This window comes from Monodelphis domestica, chromosome 3, assembly GCF_027887165.1.
Source record: "Monodelphis domestica isolate mMonDom1 chromosome 3, mMonDom1.pri, whole genome shotgun sequence".
Lineage (NCBI taxonomy): Eukaryota > Metazoa > Chordata > Mammalia > Didelphimorphia > Didelphidae > Monodelphis > Monodelphis domestica.
The window spans coordinates 492,967,195-492,981,768 of record NC_077229.1 but is presented as its reverse complement, the minus strand read 5'-3'; the positions used below and the strand labels follow the sequence as shown (position 1 = coordinate 492,981,768).

Below are 14,574 nucleotides of genomic sequence, written 5' to 3'. Positions count from 1 at the left end.
GTGATATTCATGTATTATTGTGGCTTACAGGAAGCTATACCCATTTTGCTCAGTGTAGCATTTTCAAATACCACATGGTACTAAGCTTTTTTGCTGTGTTTTTGCACAGTAGTGATCACCTAAATCAGATGAAATTGTCGCCCTGAACTTGTGTTTTCAATAACTTACAACTTTTTGACTCAAACATGGAACAGAAATTTCATCTGCTTATTCTTAGCATTAAAGCAATTTTTCACTTGAAGACACAAAAGAGATTTAAATTGTTTAAGGGAAAAGGAGTATTCATTTAACTGATGTTGAGTTGTCAATGTAGACAAAATATTTTGTTGAAATATGCTATAGAGATATTTATGTTTTACAAATTTAGGGGAAATTGTTGGGAATTTCTAATATCATTAGAAGTGGTGTGTAAATAGCAAAATATGAAGAATGAATGTTACTAACACCCTCACATCCCAAGTAATTTATATAGATTTCCAGACACACATGCTTAAAAGAGATTAAAAAAAAAAAGAAAATGGGAGAATTATACAGAGAGGAAAAAATGGGTGTGGTAATTAAGTAAGCCCCCATGTTATTTTAAAATTATGCACATTAAGAACAAGTATATCAATATTAAAATAACTTAGCTTATATATCACATGCAGATACAATATCTTGACACTTCCACTTCTTGCTATGTTATGCTTTTATGTTCTCATATTTAAAAAGAAGGGGTTGGTAGATGGTATCCAAATTCTCTTTTGGCTCCAATTTATGATCATTTGGTTGGAATTTGTTGGTTTGGAATAGAGGTATTTTATTCTTTGTTTCAAGTGGAACTTTTAAACATACCTCACATTGTTGCTTGTGGATGTTTTTAGTGAAAATTCAATTTCCTACTTCAGGTTGATTTAACTTAGAGTATAGTTCGTAAAGATAAAGTATCATTGGTCCAGATCAGTCCTTTCTGAGTTTCTATTTGGTTACTCAACACTTAGTTTGTGTTTATTTACTAAGGCTCCCTGAGGCTTTTTCACACCTATTTTGTCTTTACCAGAAAATTATGAACTCTAGAATAGAATGCTGTTTTATATCACCTTCAACTGACCACTACCTGCCATGCCTCAATTTTAAAAATAATACTTTCCTAAAATGCAAACCCCATACAAATTCCTCATTGAAATTAAAGCAGTAGGAGAGAGAGAATTCCTTCTGCTCCAGATGTTAAAGGTAGTAAGGAAATGGGGGAAATTAAAACTGTTACAGTATAAGAACACTTTGAAATGAGTCAGTATGTTGATCTTGAACTGACTAGCAATCCATATTACTTTAACATACTTTGGAATTTAATTGAAATGTAGTTGCTAAAGAATAACTTGGGTAATAAATAAATAAAGTAAGTAAAAATGTGTTGTATTATCACTTCTAAGGCCTAGGAAGCCTAAAGGATGAGTTCATGATTATAGTGTCTAGTAACGACAAGGAAATATATGTTTAAAATGTTGGCAATTAGAGATTAAAATTGAGAAAGTAGATATTATTATTATCATCATCATTATCTTGTGAACCAAACCTGCCTTATCCTTTGGAATATATCTAACTTGGCTACTAGAGCTAAAACATAACTATAGGCTTTTATTCTCTAATATTTAAAGATTAGTCAGAGAGAAATACTCTAAAAGTGAGATATCATTAAATAAGGAGGTTTAATCATGGATTGACTTTCAAAAAATGGAGATAGTTTAGAGGAAAATGGAAAGAGAAGGCACAAAGATAAAATAGGAGTCTCTTGCTTATGGAGATGAGGAAACATTAGTGTTTCTTAGAAAAAAAAAACTTTATGAAGCAAAATCTTTTTTAAACCTGGTTTTCAATTTGAGATTTTAAAAATTAGATCTTATTTCTATCAGAACCCCCTTAATTTTGTTGCAACTGCTGCTGAAAAGAAGTTCCAAAATTTAAAAGTGAATTTGAGTAAAATAGCTACTTTTTTGGTAATTTGTAAATTCTTTGAGTGCAGTTATCTTTTTTGGGAATAGGATACCTATGTCTTATAAAGTTTATTTTCTTTGCAAAGGGAAAAAAGTAAAATTATTTTCAAGTCTTTTACTTTTAGATAGTTATTTTTAACTCTGTCAACATCCTTGAGGTATGTGAGAATATAGTAGCATCAGTGAGACAAGTGAGGAAAGGAAGCCCTCAGAGCAGTTGATTAATAGGAACTCAAGGTTCTGTTGTTCAGCAAAGCACATACAATATTTGTTTTCAAATACTAAAAAGTTATAACTTGCTTAAAAATGTTCACTGATACTGAATTTCATTTATATTTTTATCATGTTGTCAAAGAATTAATTAATATTTTATGTTAGCAAAACATTATGTTTAATTTTTATATTGTTTTGGTTTTAATCTTTAAGTTTTCTACTGAATATCCATTCATCTATAAACAACATATTTTTAAAATATTATTTAGAGATTTTTTGTGGGATACCATCTGGTTATAACAATTTTTAAAATTTTCAACTTATACTTAATTTTAAAACATTTTGTTTTTGAAATGGATAATTTTTTAGAAAGTTAAGTAGAGCATAATGGCACAATTTGTTTTAGGTTATTAAAAAAGTCTTTAAATTCTAAAATGTGTAACAATAAATTAAAAAATGTATTACTTTTGACAGAAAGAAGAGAAGAAAACTTGGCCAGAAAGAAAACCTAATAAAAAAGATGTTTCTCTTCTAGACCTAGATGATTGTAAGTATTGTATCTTTGAAATTTTTCATTTTCCTTTTTATCAACCATGACTATATATTTTTATAGAACCTCTCTTTAATTCAACTGTAGGTGTATATATACTTTATAGATGGAAAGGCCTAGTTAGAGACTTTTCTGAAATCGGCTGTCTTGGCAAATAGGGAAAATTTCTGTTTTGCATAGAAGAGTTGAGTCCATAATAGCAGGCTCTGAGCAAGGCTTGAAAATTGTTTACTACTGTCCACCAGAGGCTTTCTGAGCCTTTCGTGGAATGGGTGCCATTTCACTCTCACAATACAAATACTGACATGCCAATAAGAGTGAGATTTTCTGGTATTAAAATTATGTTCATTTAGAAAAAATCCTATAAAAGAAATGGCTTTTGTTGTACATTTTTTCTGTGTTGTACCTTAGAAGGATGCCCACTTTGCCTCCTCATAGTTCTGATTCTAATAATTATTTTTTCTTCTTTATAGCTTTCTTGGCCACCATAGCTATTTTATGAAAATTATAAGGATCTCTGATATATGTGTGTGTGTGTGTGTGTGTGTGTGTGTGTGTGTGTGTGTGTGTGTGTGTGTGTTCCATCTATATATTATATATCTTCAGTGGGAAACCCCTTCCTTAGTCTGACATTTCATAGATATGTTTAAGGAGTTGCCGAGGCACATATTATATATAAACGACTTGCCCAGGGCCCCATAGCCAGTAAATGTAAGAGGCAAAAATTTGAGTCTTAAATCTTCCTGATTTCATGTCTAACCTTCCATCCAAGATAATACTACAGCTATATAAAGCAAGGTGTCCCTGAAGTCTTATTAATAATAATAAGCTCCAGGGGCAGCTGGGTGTTTCAGTGGATTGAGAGTCAGGCCTAGAGATGGGAGGTCCTGGGTTCAAATTGGGCCTCAGACACTTCCCAGCTGTGTGACCCTGGGCAAGTCACTTGACCCCCATTGCCTAGTACTTACCACTCTTCTGCCTTGGAGCCAATACACAGTATTGACTCCAAGACAGAAAGTAAAGATTTAAAAAAATAATAATAATAAGTTCTTAAAGCATAAAAGTATTTAATACTTTGGGGACATCCTGTATATGAATAAAATCATTAGATAGAAGAATTTTTTTAGGTTTTTCATTGTGATTTGTTTAGTAACTTTAAACTTAAAATGGTGTTTTAATTGAAGTTTGGACTAGGGGCAGCTGGGTAGGTCAGTGGATTGAGAGCCAGGCCTAGAGATGTGAGGTCCTGGGTTCAAATCTGGATTATATACTTCCTAGCTGTGTAACCCTGGGCAAGTCACTTGACCCCCATTGCCTAGCCTTTACTACTCTTCTGCCTTGGAACCAATACACAGTATTGATTCCAAGATGGAAGGTAAGGGTTTGAAATTTCTTTTAAAAAAAATAAAGTTTGGACTAGTGTTTAAAAAAAGGCATTTAAGGCTATTTTGCTATGGTAATTCATAGCAACTAATAAATAGCATATAAGTTGATACATGTCAGAAAATATTATTGGCATCATTGCTATAGAGAAAGAAATGAGAAGTATGCAGATGCTTCTGCCATCTTCAAAATTTGGTGGAAAGTTGACAGAGGTGGCACTTGAATATAGGCCAAGGTTTTCCAGGTCACATTTCATATGATGTCAAATGCTAAAAATGGCATCAACTAATTCATCTGTAAAATGAGCACCACAATATTTATCCTGCCTACATTAGAGGATCATTGTGAGGATCAAAGGAGATAATTGATGTGAAAGCTTGTTGAAAACTGTATAGTATTATTTGAGTTTGTGTGATATTTTTATCATTATTAATCAGTCAATAAGCATTTATTAAATGCCTACCAATGTATTAGGCATTTTGTTAAATAGTGTTATTAATGGAGAAAGATGAGTAAATCTGCATGGCTATCACATTTCAAGGTAATCTCTATTCCACTGAAGCAGTTCTATTTGTTCTTGCCCCTTATTAATTTATTTATTTAGACATTTGCCTGATTGAATATTAAAGTTAGGACACCTAAAGGTTTTTTTCTTTAAAGAAAATAATCTTAGAATCAAGGGCATATGTATATGTTCCTAGGACTTAAAATAATTGCAGTGGTTTGCCACTGAGTTTGTGTCTGAGTTTCCCAACAGCTAAGCCTGAAATGGAATATATGCTATATGAAATAAATTCATGGCGTAATCCAAGGAAAGTAGAAAAATTATCTGAAAGATGAATTTTACTTACAGCAAAGAATTATTCTATTCCAATTAGTTTTCCAGCATTCATGTTTTAATATTAAAGCAGTATTTTCCAGTTGATGTATGCTTCTCCTTTAATAGCCAAATCAGCCCTATTAGAAACCTTTTGCAGGAACACTTCGTGTATAACCCTGACCACTGCTCCTCTCAGCCCTCTGCCCCACCCCACCCCACCCCTTCTTAAAACTCTCTCTTTTGGATTGACCTTCTCGGTGTTCTTTTCCTTGCTTACCTCACCTCTCCTAATGTACACAAGGATTGCCACAACTCAGCCTTTTTATCTTCTGTGTCTACAAACTATTACATCTTTGCAGATTAACATTAAATAAAAATCTTCATTATAGTAAGGTACAGAAAAGAGCAGATTTTGTACATGTTTTAATCTCCTCCCCTTTACTCCTCTATCCCGGCAGCCAGTTGGGCTAACCCTCACCCTTCCCCTAGGGTCTGTGCACCAGAGAGTGCAGACACAGAGCTCTGAATGCCCACCTGCCCTGGGCCCAGCCCATCTTCACGTCCTCTTCTCCACTTTCTGCCCTTCTTTGGTGTCCCACGTGTGCCCCTGCCCTCAGCATGAGGCCTTTGTGTGCCGCACTTCACGGACACCTAGTCATGCCAGTAGAACGCCATCCCGAAGTGCTCTGGTACTTTGTTCTGGGCCTGGAGAGTAAGGCAGGTCTGCCGGGGAAGAGCTGCCCCCAGCCCGCTCTTACTTCCCGTTTGGCTGCTTCCTCAGGCGGGGTCTGAGGACACGCTTCCCTGCTCATGGCTCTCACAAAGCCCTCCCCCTCCTAGTGCTTAGGATGGCCGGTCCTGCTGCCCATCCACATGGCTGCCCATTGGTGCTCAGTAGGCGTGAGTAGGCCACATGCATTCTCCCCTCTTGAGTTGTAAGTAATAAAAGTTTGTTTCCCAGCCAGTGTCTCCTTCACATCTGAACGCCTGAAAAGTTGAAATGGTGGGTCTTGGCTTTCATCCATCTGTATTGTCTGTCCCAAATATATGGACTGTTGGAAAATCTCCATAGCATGTCTATTCAGATGCCTGTAAAAATCGGTGAAATGGACCATCTTCATGTGTGTGGCCTTTTCCACTGTCTTTCACCTGAGGACCTTTCTCTTTGCTGAGAAAATTTAAACCTTTCCTGAGTTCTCCTTTTTCTCCCTTTTTCCTCATTATCCTTCATTCAAGTAAGCCAATTATCCCCCCTTTTTAAGCCAGCCAGCCCTTCTAAAATTTTCTCTTAGTGTAAAAGGCAGCATCATTCATCTAGTCTTTCAGAATTATAACATCAGTCTTGCCCCCAATCCTGTTCGTGCAACACTTTGATTTTTTTTCTAAAATAAAAGTCAGTATTCTTATAAACAACAGAACTAATAAAACTATATCTTTACCATGTTTTTGCAAGTACATTGTACATTCATAAAATTGACTACTCATGTGTAAGTGATTGCTTTAACTTTAATTATAATACCAAAAGGTATTTTAACTGAGGAACTGAGAACAGCGGAAAGAGTACTAGTTTTGGAGTCAGGAAACCCAAGCTTGAAATCACATTTCTGATGCTTATTATAGCTGTGTGACCTTAGGCAAGTCATTTAAATTTTGCTTACCTCATTTTATTCTCTGCAAATAGGGTTAATAATAACACTTACCTCACTCACAGTGTTATTGTGAGGATCAAAATGACATAGCAGATGATGAATAAGTCCCCAGAAGGCAACTTCTTTCAAGTTCTAGCAGTTACCTGTGAGTGGTTACTCCTGCTGTTGTTCATGAGCCCCATTAATACTGCTTTCCATTAACTATCAGCTGACAAACTTAAATTGCTTCTAATAAGACATTTATTAACATGATATATCAAGAACAATTGATACAGGACATTTTTCCCCATAGTTCTATGGTATACTGTGTTATAAATACACAGAGTTGGTGAGAAGAATGGACTGAAACTTAATAGAATAATAATAGATGCAAAGGGTAACTCATAACTCTTATTCCTTGCATATTGCTGTTGTTATTATTATCCCTTATGCATGTAAGGATTTTTGCAAACTTTAAAGTGCTTTCATATAAATGCAAGCTATCACTATTACTTTGAGGACTAACCCCAAAGGAGACATAAGTATTATTTACATTTTAATTAAGAGGGAAATGTGATACAGGAATTAGATTTTTTTCCAATATTGCTTAGGGAATCAATTCAGGAATAATTAGAATTTCCCCTGGACTTCATTGACTAATTAAATCAATATAATTATTAATACTATCAATAATTAGCTCTGTTAAGTTATATTCCCTAGATGTGTTTATTGAGCATAAGGATTGCTATAAAGAAGACAAGCCTGGGGTGGGCAGCTATATAGCCCAAATTAAGAGCCAGGCCTACAGGCAGGGGGGCCTGGATTCAAGTCTTGTGTGAATGGCCTGCAGAAAGTCATTTAGCCCCAATAGGTCTTAATTTCCTTAGTTTTGACTTAGCTTGGCTAGACAATTTATAATATTTTTTGAACTCTGAAATTCTGTTCATCTATGCCATAAGATTCATTTGATAATACGAGAAAATATCTTGAGATCTTTGGATAAGCAATGCTTTAAAAGGTAAATTAGAGATAGTAACATGTTTAATATTTTCCAGTTACATTTTGTGTTTATACATTTTGTGTTTATGGAAATGAAAATAATATTTTATGTTAAATACCACGTCTTGATCATCTGAATGGGAATATTACAAAAAAGCTTCTGTATGCTCTAGTTTTGTCTTTTATAGGTCCTGCAAAGTTAAATTTTATTGTGCTATTATTATACGTTCAAGATCAATTTTGTTTTGCATTAATTATTTAATAAATGGATAACTAATATCTTTTTTCTTAAAAAGTAAACCTTCACATTTATTAAAACTTACATCTTGAATCATTTAGTCTGAAAGCTCTTTCTTTAATTTGAAAAAATATAACTTTTTCATATAGGAAATTATTTTGAAATTGCAAGATGATCATTAGACAAAATGAACTAGATATCAACCTACTATAATATTCAATTAGGTTATATTTTAGCTTTTTGGGGAGTCGTTCTTTGGCAGTTAGGAGGGTTCCATACTCCAGCAAAATGAATTAATCTCATGATAAAATTTATGGAAAAATCTTGAAAGTATCAATTAATAATCTCATTGTTCTAGGCTCCAAACTCTATAATATATGTCTTATATTTTGTGCTTTTTTAATGTTACCAAAACTGTGTTATATTCTTTAAGAATGATTATAGTAAGAGGCAGCTAGGTGGCTCAGTGGATTGAGAGCCAGGCCTAGAGACAATTGCTTGTCAACATTACTGTAACATTCATTTTTTAAAATTTTGAGTTTTAAATTCTCTCTCCTTTCTGCCCCTTGCCCACCCATTGAAAAGTTGAGCATTATGACATCGATTATACAAGTAAAATCATATAAAACTTATGACCATATTAGCCACATTGCAAAATAAAACATGATCCAAAACACCTCAAAAAAGTAAAATAAAAAGTATGCTTCGATCTACCTTCAGAGTTCATCAGTTCTGTCTCTGGAGGTCACATGTAAACTTTTACCTCTGCCTCTGATCTTCCCTACCCTCTGTCCTACCTGGGCATCCTATATGTTACTGTTGAATTCAGCTTCTGAAAATGTCTATTTCATCTTGTTATTCTCCTCAGTGTATCCCCACTGCCTAAGCCAATGATGGTGAACCTTCTAGAGACCTAGTGCTATGCCCGCCCCCCCCCCCCCCCAAGTGTCAGGTGTTCTCTACCACATACACCCTCCATTACACCACACAGAGGAAGGGTTCTCATTGGACTTCTAGGCAGAGGAGTAGGTCATGTGAAAAATGTCCTCAGCGAATATACAGAGGGGGAGGGGAGCAAGTCCACCAAGTCCCTCTGCCTTTCTAGTAATGAACTCTAGAGGGAGGGAGCAGCTGTGTGCCATCTTTGGCATCTGTACCATAGGTTTGTCATCATTGCCCTAAGCTGAGGCCATGTGGCCCAGTAAATAGCATGCTACTGAAGTAAACATGAAGCTTATACTAAAATCCTGTGCCTGGCACTTAGTAGCTATGTGACCCTAGGCAAGTCACTTAATGCCCCTTATCTTCCGTAGCTTCATCTTTCAAATGAAGATCTCAACAGCTGCAAGATCTATGTCACAGAGTTGGTATGAGCTTTCATTAGGTTATTAATGTATATGTGAGCTTTTTGCAAGTCCAGATCACTATGCAAAGTCAGCTCTTACTTATCAGGAGGAGACCCTATAGCATAGGATAAATCCAAATTCTTAAATTGCCTACTTTGCCTAATTTAACCCTAAACCACTTTCCCAGGTTTATTTCTTAATTTCCCTACACAAACCAATCATTCATGGTTTCCTTTTGATTTTTTTTCTTTTCCTTGACCATTCTGGTCCACTGTTACTTCTTTCTCTGAACACCCTTGCCACTTGGCTATAGCATCATTTAGCTTTTTTTAGGTATATCGATTGTGTTCTTCCATAGACTCTCAATTCTTGGCAGTATTCTTATGCAGGGTAGAAGAGTTCTTTGTAATGTTTTAGTGTGTTTTATGCTATTTCAAAAGTTACAGAATTTCCTTTATTCTCTCTAAGAGAAGACCAGTAGTTGCCAGAGCCTGATATTAACAACTAAATCAAGATATTAAGTAGGATTGTCATGCAGATTATTAATCAAAGTAATTCAGTTATGTCTAAGAACAAAATAAAAACATTGCCTTTAATGATATGAATCAGATTTTAATGTGCACTTGGTAATTTGGGCTTTTTCTTTCAGTTAACCAAGTATCCACACCAGTAGCAGTTCTCACACCAGCTATTTCTCCAGGCTTAATAGCTGACCTGGAGGGTTTAAACTTGTCAGCTTCTTCCTCTGTCATCAATGTAAGTAATTTTCAAAACACTTTATTTTAGAAGTGATTTTTAAGCCTCCACATTATAGTTGTTTTCTGTACTAAAAGGCAAAACATACATAATAAAAAGTGACCCATAAACATTTTTAACAGTCCCACATACTACTTTTGATTTTATAAATTGTCAGATGTGTTCTATTAAAAACTTATCCACATTTAATTCAAATGAAATAATATATATAAAGTGTCTTATGTTTGCCAGTCTTTGGTCTTAAAGTTCTTTTATTTTCATATAGCTATAGGTGGCTTGTGGTTTTTTATTTTTTTTCATGGTAACTGCTTACTCATATCCTTTGACCAATCATTTTATGGGTAGTAGCTCTTCTTCCATTTCAATTATTTAGTATAGCTTGGAAATGAGACCTATCATAGAAACTGACCAGGACTTTTTCCCCTCAGCCAACTGTTTTCTTTCTAATCTTAGCTATATTAGATTTTTTGTGTGCAAAAAAATTACTTCTTTCTGGGAAAGGCCCTAATTATTCATATGTACATTCCCCAGACTTGAAATGTAAAAAGAAAGGTTTCAAATGGGCATGTAGGTAAGTGAGTGCCAATGTTTTCCCATAGGGGAAAGGAGGTGAAGTTAAGAAAAAAGGATTGCTGATTAAGTTGAGAAGAAAATATGAATTTACCAAATATTCATATTTCTTGGGTGCTAGGTATATTCAAGGTGATAAGACTAAAGGAATCATTTGGCTTCCTTATTTTTTCCCAATGAGAAGTAACACTAGCCTATTGCACCAAGCTATTCTGGAGAATAACTAAATTTAAAGGACATTTTGAAAATATAAATTGCTAAGTAAATGTTTAGTAGATGCTCATAGGTATAGAATGTCAAGTAGAAAACCAAGCAAAGAATGTGGTCAAGAAAAGGGTAACAGATATAGAAGAAAAGATAGAAAGGATGAGAAGACAAATGAGCATGAGAAGCTGGCTTTTCCTATCATAAGAAGAACTATTTTGGCAGAAGAAAAATGAGTTAGGATACATAATTTTTATAAAACTAACTAAAGAAATGAGCATGTCTGTGGAAAGTATTTTTTAAAACAAATAGTTGAATTGTTATTTGTATCCAGTAGTCAAAATGAAAAGTACTAATCTGCAGAATATTGACTTGTAGAATATATACTTAAAATTTTAATTTTGGCATTGTATCCCTGGAACCTAGTTCAGTGCCTTTCACTTGGGAGGCACTTAATTGTTGAGTTGAAGACTTAAAATTAACATGAACAATGGGACAAATAAGGGAAAGATAATAAAGGTTTTAACATCTGTGTACTTACATTATTGCTGCTGGAACATTGCTCCTGCACAGTTAAAAGAGGAGAAAAGTCTGTTTGAGACAGGATAGCACTTGACAATTTTAAATCCTTCTTGGAACCATGTGGTTTGGATCTGGTACAATTTCTTTTGTATAAATGCTAATAAACTTGCTAATCTAGTAAGGAATCTAAGTGATGAAGAGTTAAAGGATGGTTCTGCTTTAAAAATAACAATAAAAAAGGAAGATTTCAAGGCAGATGATCAAAAACAAAGGGAGAAATTGTTTTCAGATAATTGGAATAGACAAATGGTGTAAAATATTAGGTGGAATTTCATTTTCTTTCCTTAGTTGATGGCACTTCTTTATTTTGATTTATACTTGTAGTTTGATTTTCTATTTGATTTTTTATGAGAAGCTAATGAAGTTAAATTGCATTTCTGAAAGAAAAATAATAAGATATGATAAAAATAAGACCTCTAAATACTTGTTTTTTAGACTAAATATTTCAGTAAACTGACATCCACATCTGCCCTTTTGCTGCATAATCTTATTTCCCTGATGTGACTATTGTAAGATACAATACCTTATGAACATCACTAACAATGTAAGAGAACAACTTTATTCTTCCCAAAACATTGATGAAGAGAATAATAGATAAACCCAGTATATGTTTCAGTCTTGCATGGGATGAATTGGCAATCATCCAGCAGATGTTTCCATAAGTGAAGGAACATTTCTGTTCCTACTATTATTTCAGTGAACAGACTGTGGTTAATTTGGTGAATATTTTTTTATTAAAATGTTATTATGCAGGGAGTTTCCAGATTGTAATATATCAAACCCAAAGAACACCAAAACATCAATATGTAGATTGTTAGGCTTCTTATAGAAGTAATAAAAGAGAAAACAAAGACAAAAAGACAGATTGAATCATTAAACTGATAAATTCCAGGACTTATATTTGTTCATCTCTGCTATGAAATATCTTGACTATTATATAATTTTAGACATAAATGGGGCACAGAAAAAGTCAAAGTAGACAAAATTATTTTATTCCTAAAAAACTATATTATAATGTATACTATCAGATAACAAGGGTAGCTAGCTGATACAGTGGATAGAATGCTGGGCCTAGAGTGAAGAATATTCATCTTCCTGAGTTCAGTCTGGCCCGAGACACTTAGCTGAGCTGTGTGATCCTGGGCAATTCACTTGACCCCTATTGCATAGCCCTTACTGCTCTTCTGCCTTAGAACCAATGGTTCTAAGTCAGAAGGTAAGGGTTTAAAAAAAATGACTTATTGGTAGTAATTTTCTGTCTGTGAAGATAGCTTTAATTTCCTTTTTTTGTGATTTGGTACTTGTCATGTTCAGTGTCTTCTCTTTTCAAAGAAAACATTAATGATAGATAAACATGAAGTTTCTCTGTAGTTTAGAAGCATTAGCTTCTTTTATTTCTAGATTCTAAACCATATTTTCTAACATTTTCAGTGATCTTCCCTATGATTGCTTTTTGCATCTGTGACCAAGTATTAAAATTCAGTTTTAGAGAAGATCTTAATGAGTTTTTAATTTTATTAGTATCTTTGATTTTTTATGTATTTTTCTTTGACAAGCAGGAACTTTGAAAATTAAAAGACTTATTTAAAAAACAAACAACAAAACCCTTTTAAGCATTACCAAAAACTAGTGACAATATCCATCCCTGACAAACATTCAAAATTTCAAAATACATAATTCCCCCCCATACACCAAGAGGAGGGTAGATTGCATTATCTCTTATTGAGTTCTTTGTAGAATTTCTTGATCTTCTCATTTTACAACCATTATTGGTATATAAATTGCCTTTAGCTTTGTGGTGATCTTTTGCTTAAACTTGTCATGAGCATTCCAGTAAGAAATGACTAAATATCTCATAATTACGTTTCTTGGAGCTTTTAGATATACAGTGAAAACATCTACTTCTTCATCGAGAATCTGTGAATCATTTAGCTGGAACTTTCTTTTATCTTCGAGTTACATTTATAGTGCAGTTATCACTGATAAAATTCAGCTCTATCAGTAGTATGTCAATTTACAAATTATTAAGACAAAATTCTTTGTGTTGGCAAAAAACATTCTTAAACCACTTGTTTTGCAGAATCAATATATTTTTTTATAAACTGGCAATATCATTCATTGAATTGAAAGTAAGACATCCTTCAGTGAATCTAAAGATAGATAATTGGCCTTAAAATTATAGACTATTGACTGACTTCTTAAGTATAGAGCTAATTTATATTGCTCTCTGTCTAAACTTTGACTTTCTAAGCACTATAACTGGGAACACTAGATCATGATATGTTTAAAAATAATTTTTGTTTTTGGATCCAGACCCTTGGAGATTTCCTCTACCAAGTCAGATCAGCTGCACATCTATCTTAGGATGTGAGAGAATTGCCTAGGGATCTGGGGGAGATTTCAATTTAAGTCTTCTTGCTTCTGGCTGGGCCTCTACATATTATACAACCTGCTCTTTAGCCCAGAAAAAAAATAGGATTGCCTCAACGACTTCTCCTTTCTTACCAGTATTCTTCTGCAGCTTTCACAGTATTGTGGGGTCAGCTAGTGGGGCAATATTTTGGGAAGGAACAAGTGGCTGGCAACAACTTGAGTAAACTAGAACCAAGTGACATTAGAGTTCCCTAGCCTGGGTCTCTTCATGGCTTATAGTTCAAAATTTCCTCTAGAAAAATGCCTTAAAGCTTGGTGATATGACTAAAAATTTTCCCAAGAAACTCTTCAACAAATATATACATCTATTTAGATGATGAAAGAGATTGCTCTGCTATTCATAATATAAATGAAAGAAAATGATGATAATTTGTTGAAGCAGAATCAAATGATCTCAATATAAATTTATTTTCCCCTGTTAAAATAGTAGGGTTTTAATTTTTGGTTTTTCCTCTGATTCATTCATGCATTTAGCCATTCATTTTGGGTTTGGGTCAGCCATTTTATTTTGGGGAAATTTAAACAGGAAAATTCTCTAACTACAGGTCCTCAACTTAGCTATACCTTACTGTCTTAGAAAGTTGCCTGGTGGCCTTAAAATGCTAGCTTTTGGCATTTGATGACACAGTCTGTATATACATCTTGAACTCAGATCCTCCTGACTCATTAGTCTTCTCTTCTTTACAACCAAGGCAAACACCATCATGTTAGGTAATTGATAACCTAGTAACCCATCCCACCAGTAACTGTGGATCTTGAATACAGTTCATTTATATTTAGGTTTTCTTCAGTATACTTTTTCATCTTGATTTCTGAGGTTTTATATCACTTCCTAACAAAAATATAAATGTGTTTTTCTAAATAAAATCTATCTCAAAG

At 34.0% G+C, this 14,574-nt stretch overlaps 1 protein-coding gene across 9 annotated transcripts in view; it reads left to right on the top strand.

Annotated features, from left to right (window-relative positions):
* AP3B1 (adaptor related protein complex 3 subunit beta 1) overlaps window positions 1–14,574 on the top strand; it is a 359,745-nt gene that overhangs the window by 265,236 nt on the left and 79,935 nt on the right. For all 9 annotated transcript variants that reach the window (XM_001367618.4, XM_007486440.3, XM_056824793.1 and 6 more), the window contains 2 exons: window positions 2,661–2,733; window positions 9,800–9,906. In XM_001367618.4, coding sequence (XP_001367655.1) covers window positions 2,661–2,733; window positions 9,800–9,906 — 180 coding nt within the window. The remainder of the gene's footprint in view (window positions 1–2,660; window positions 2,734–9,799; window positions 9,907–14,574) is intronic.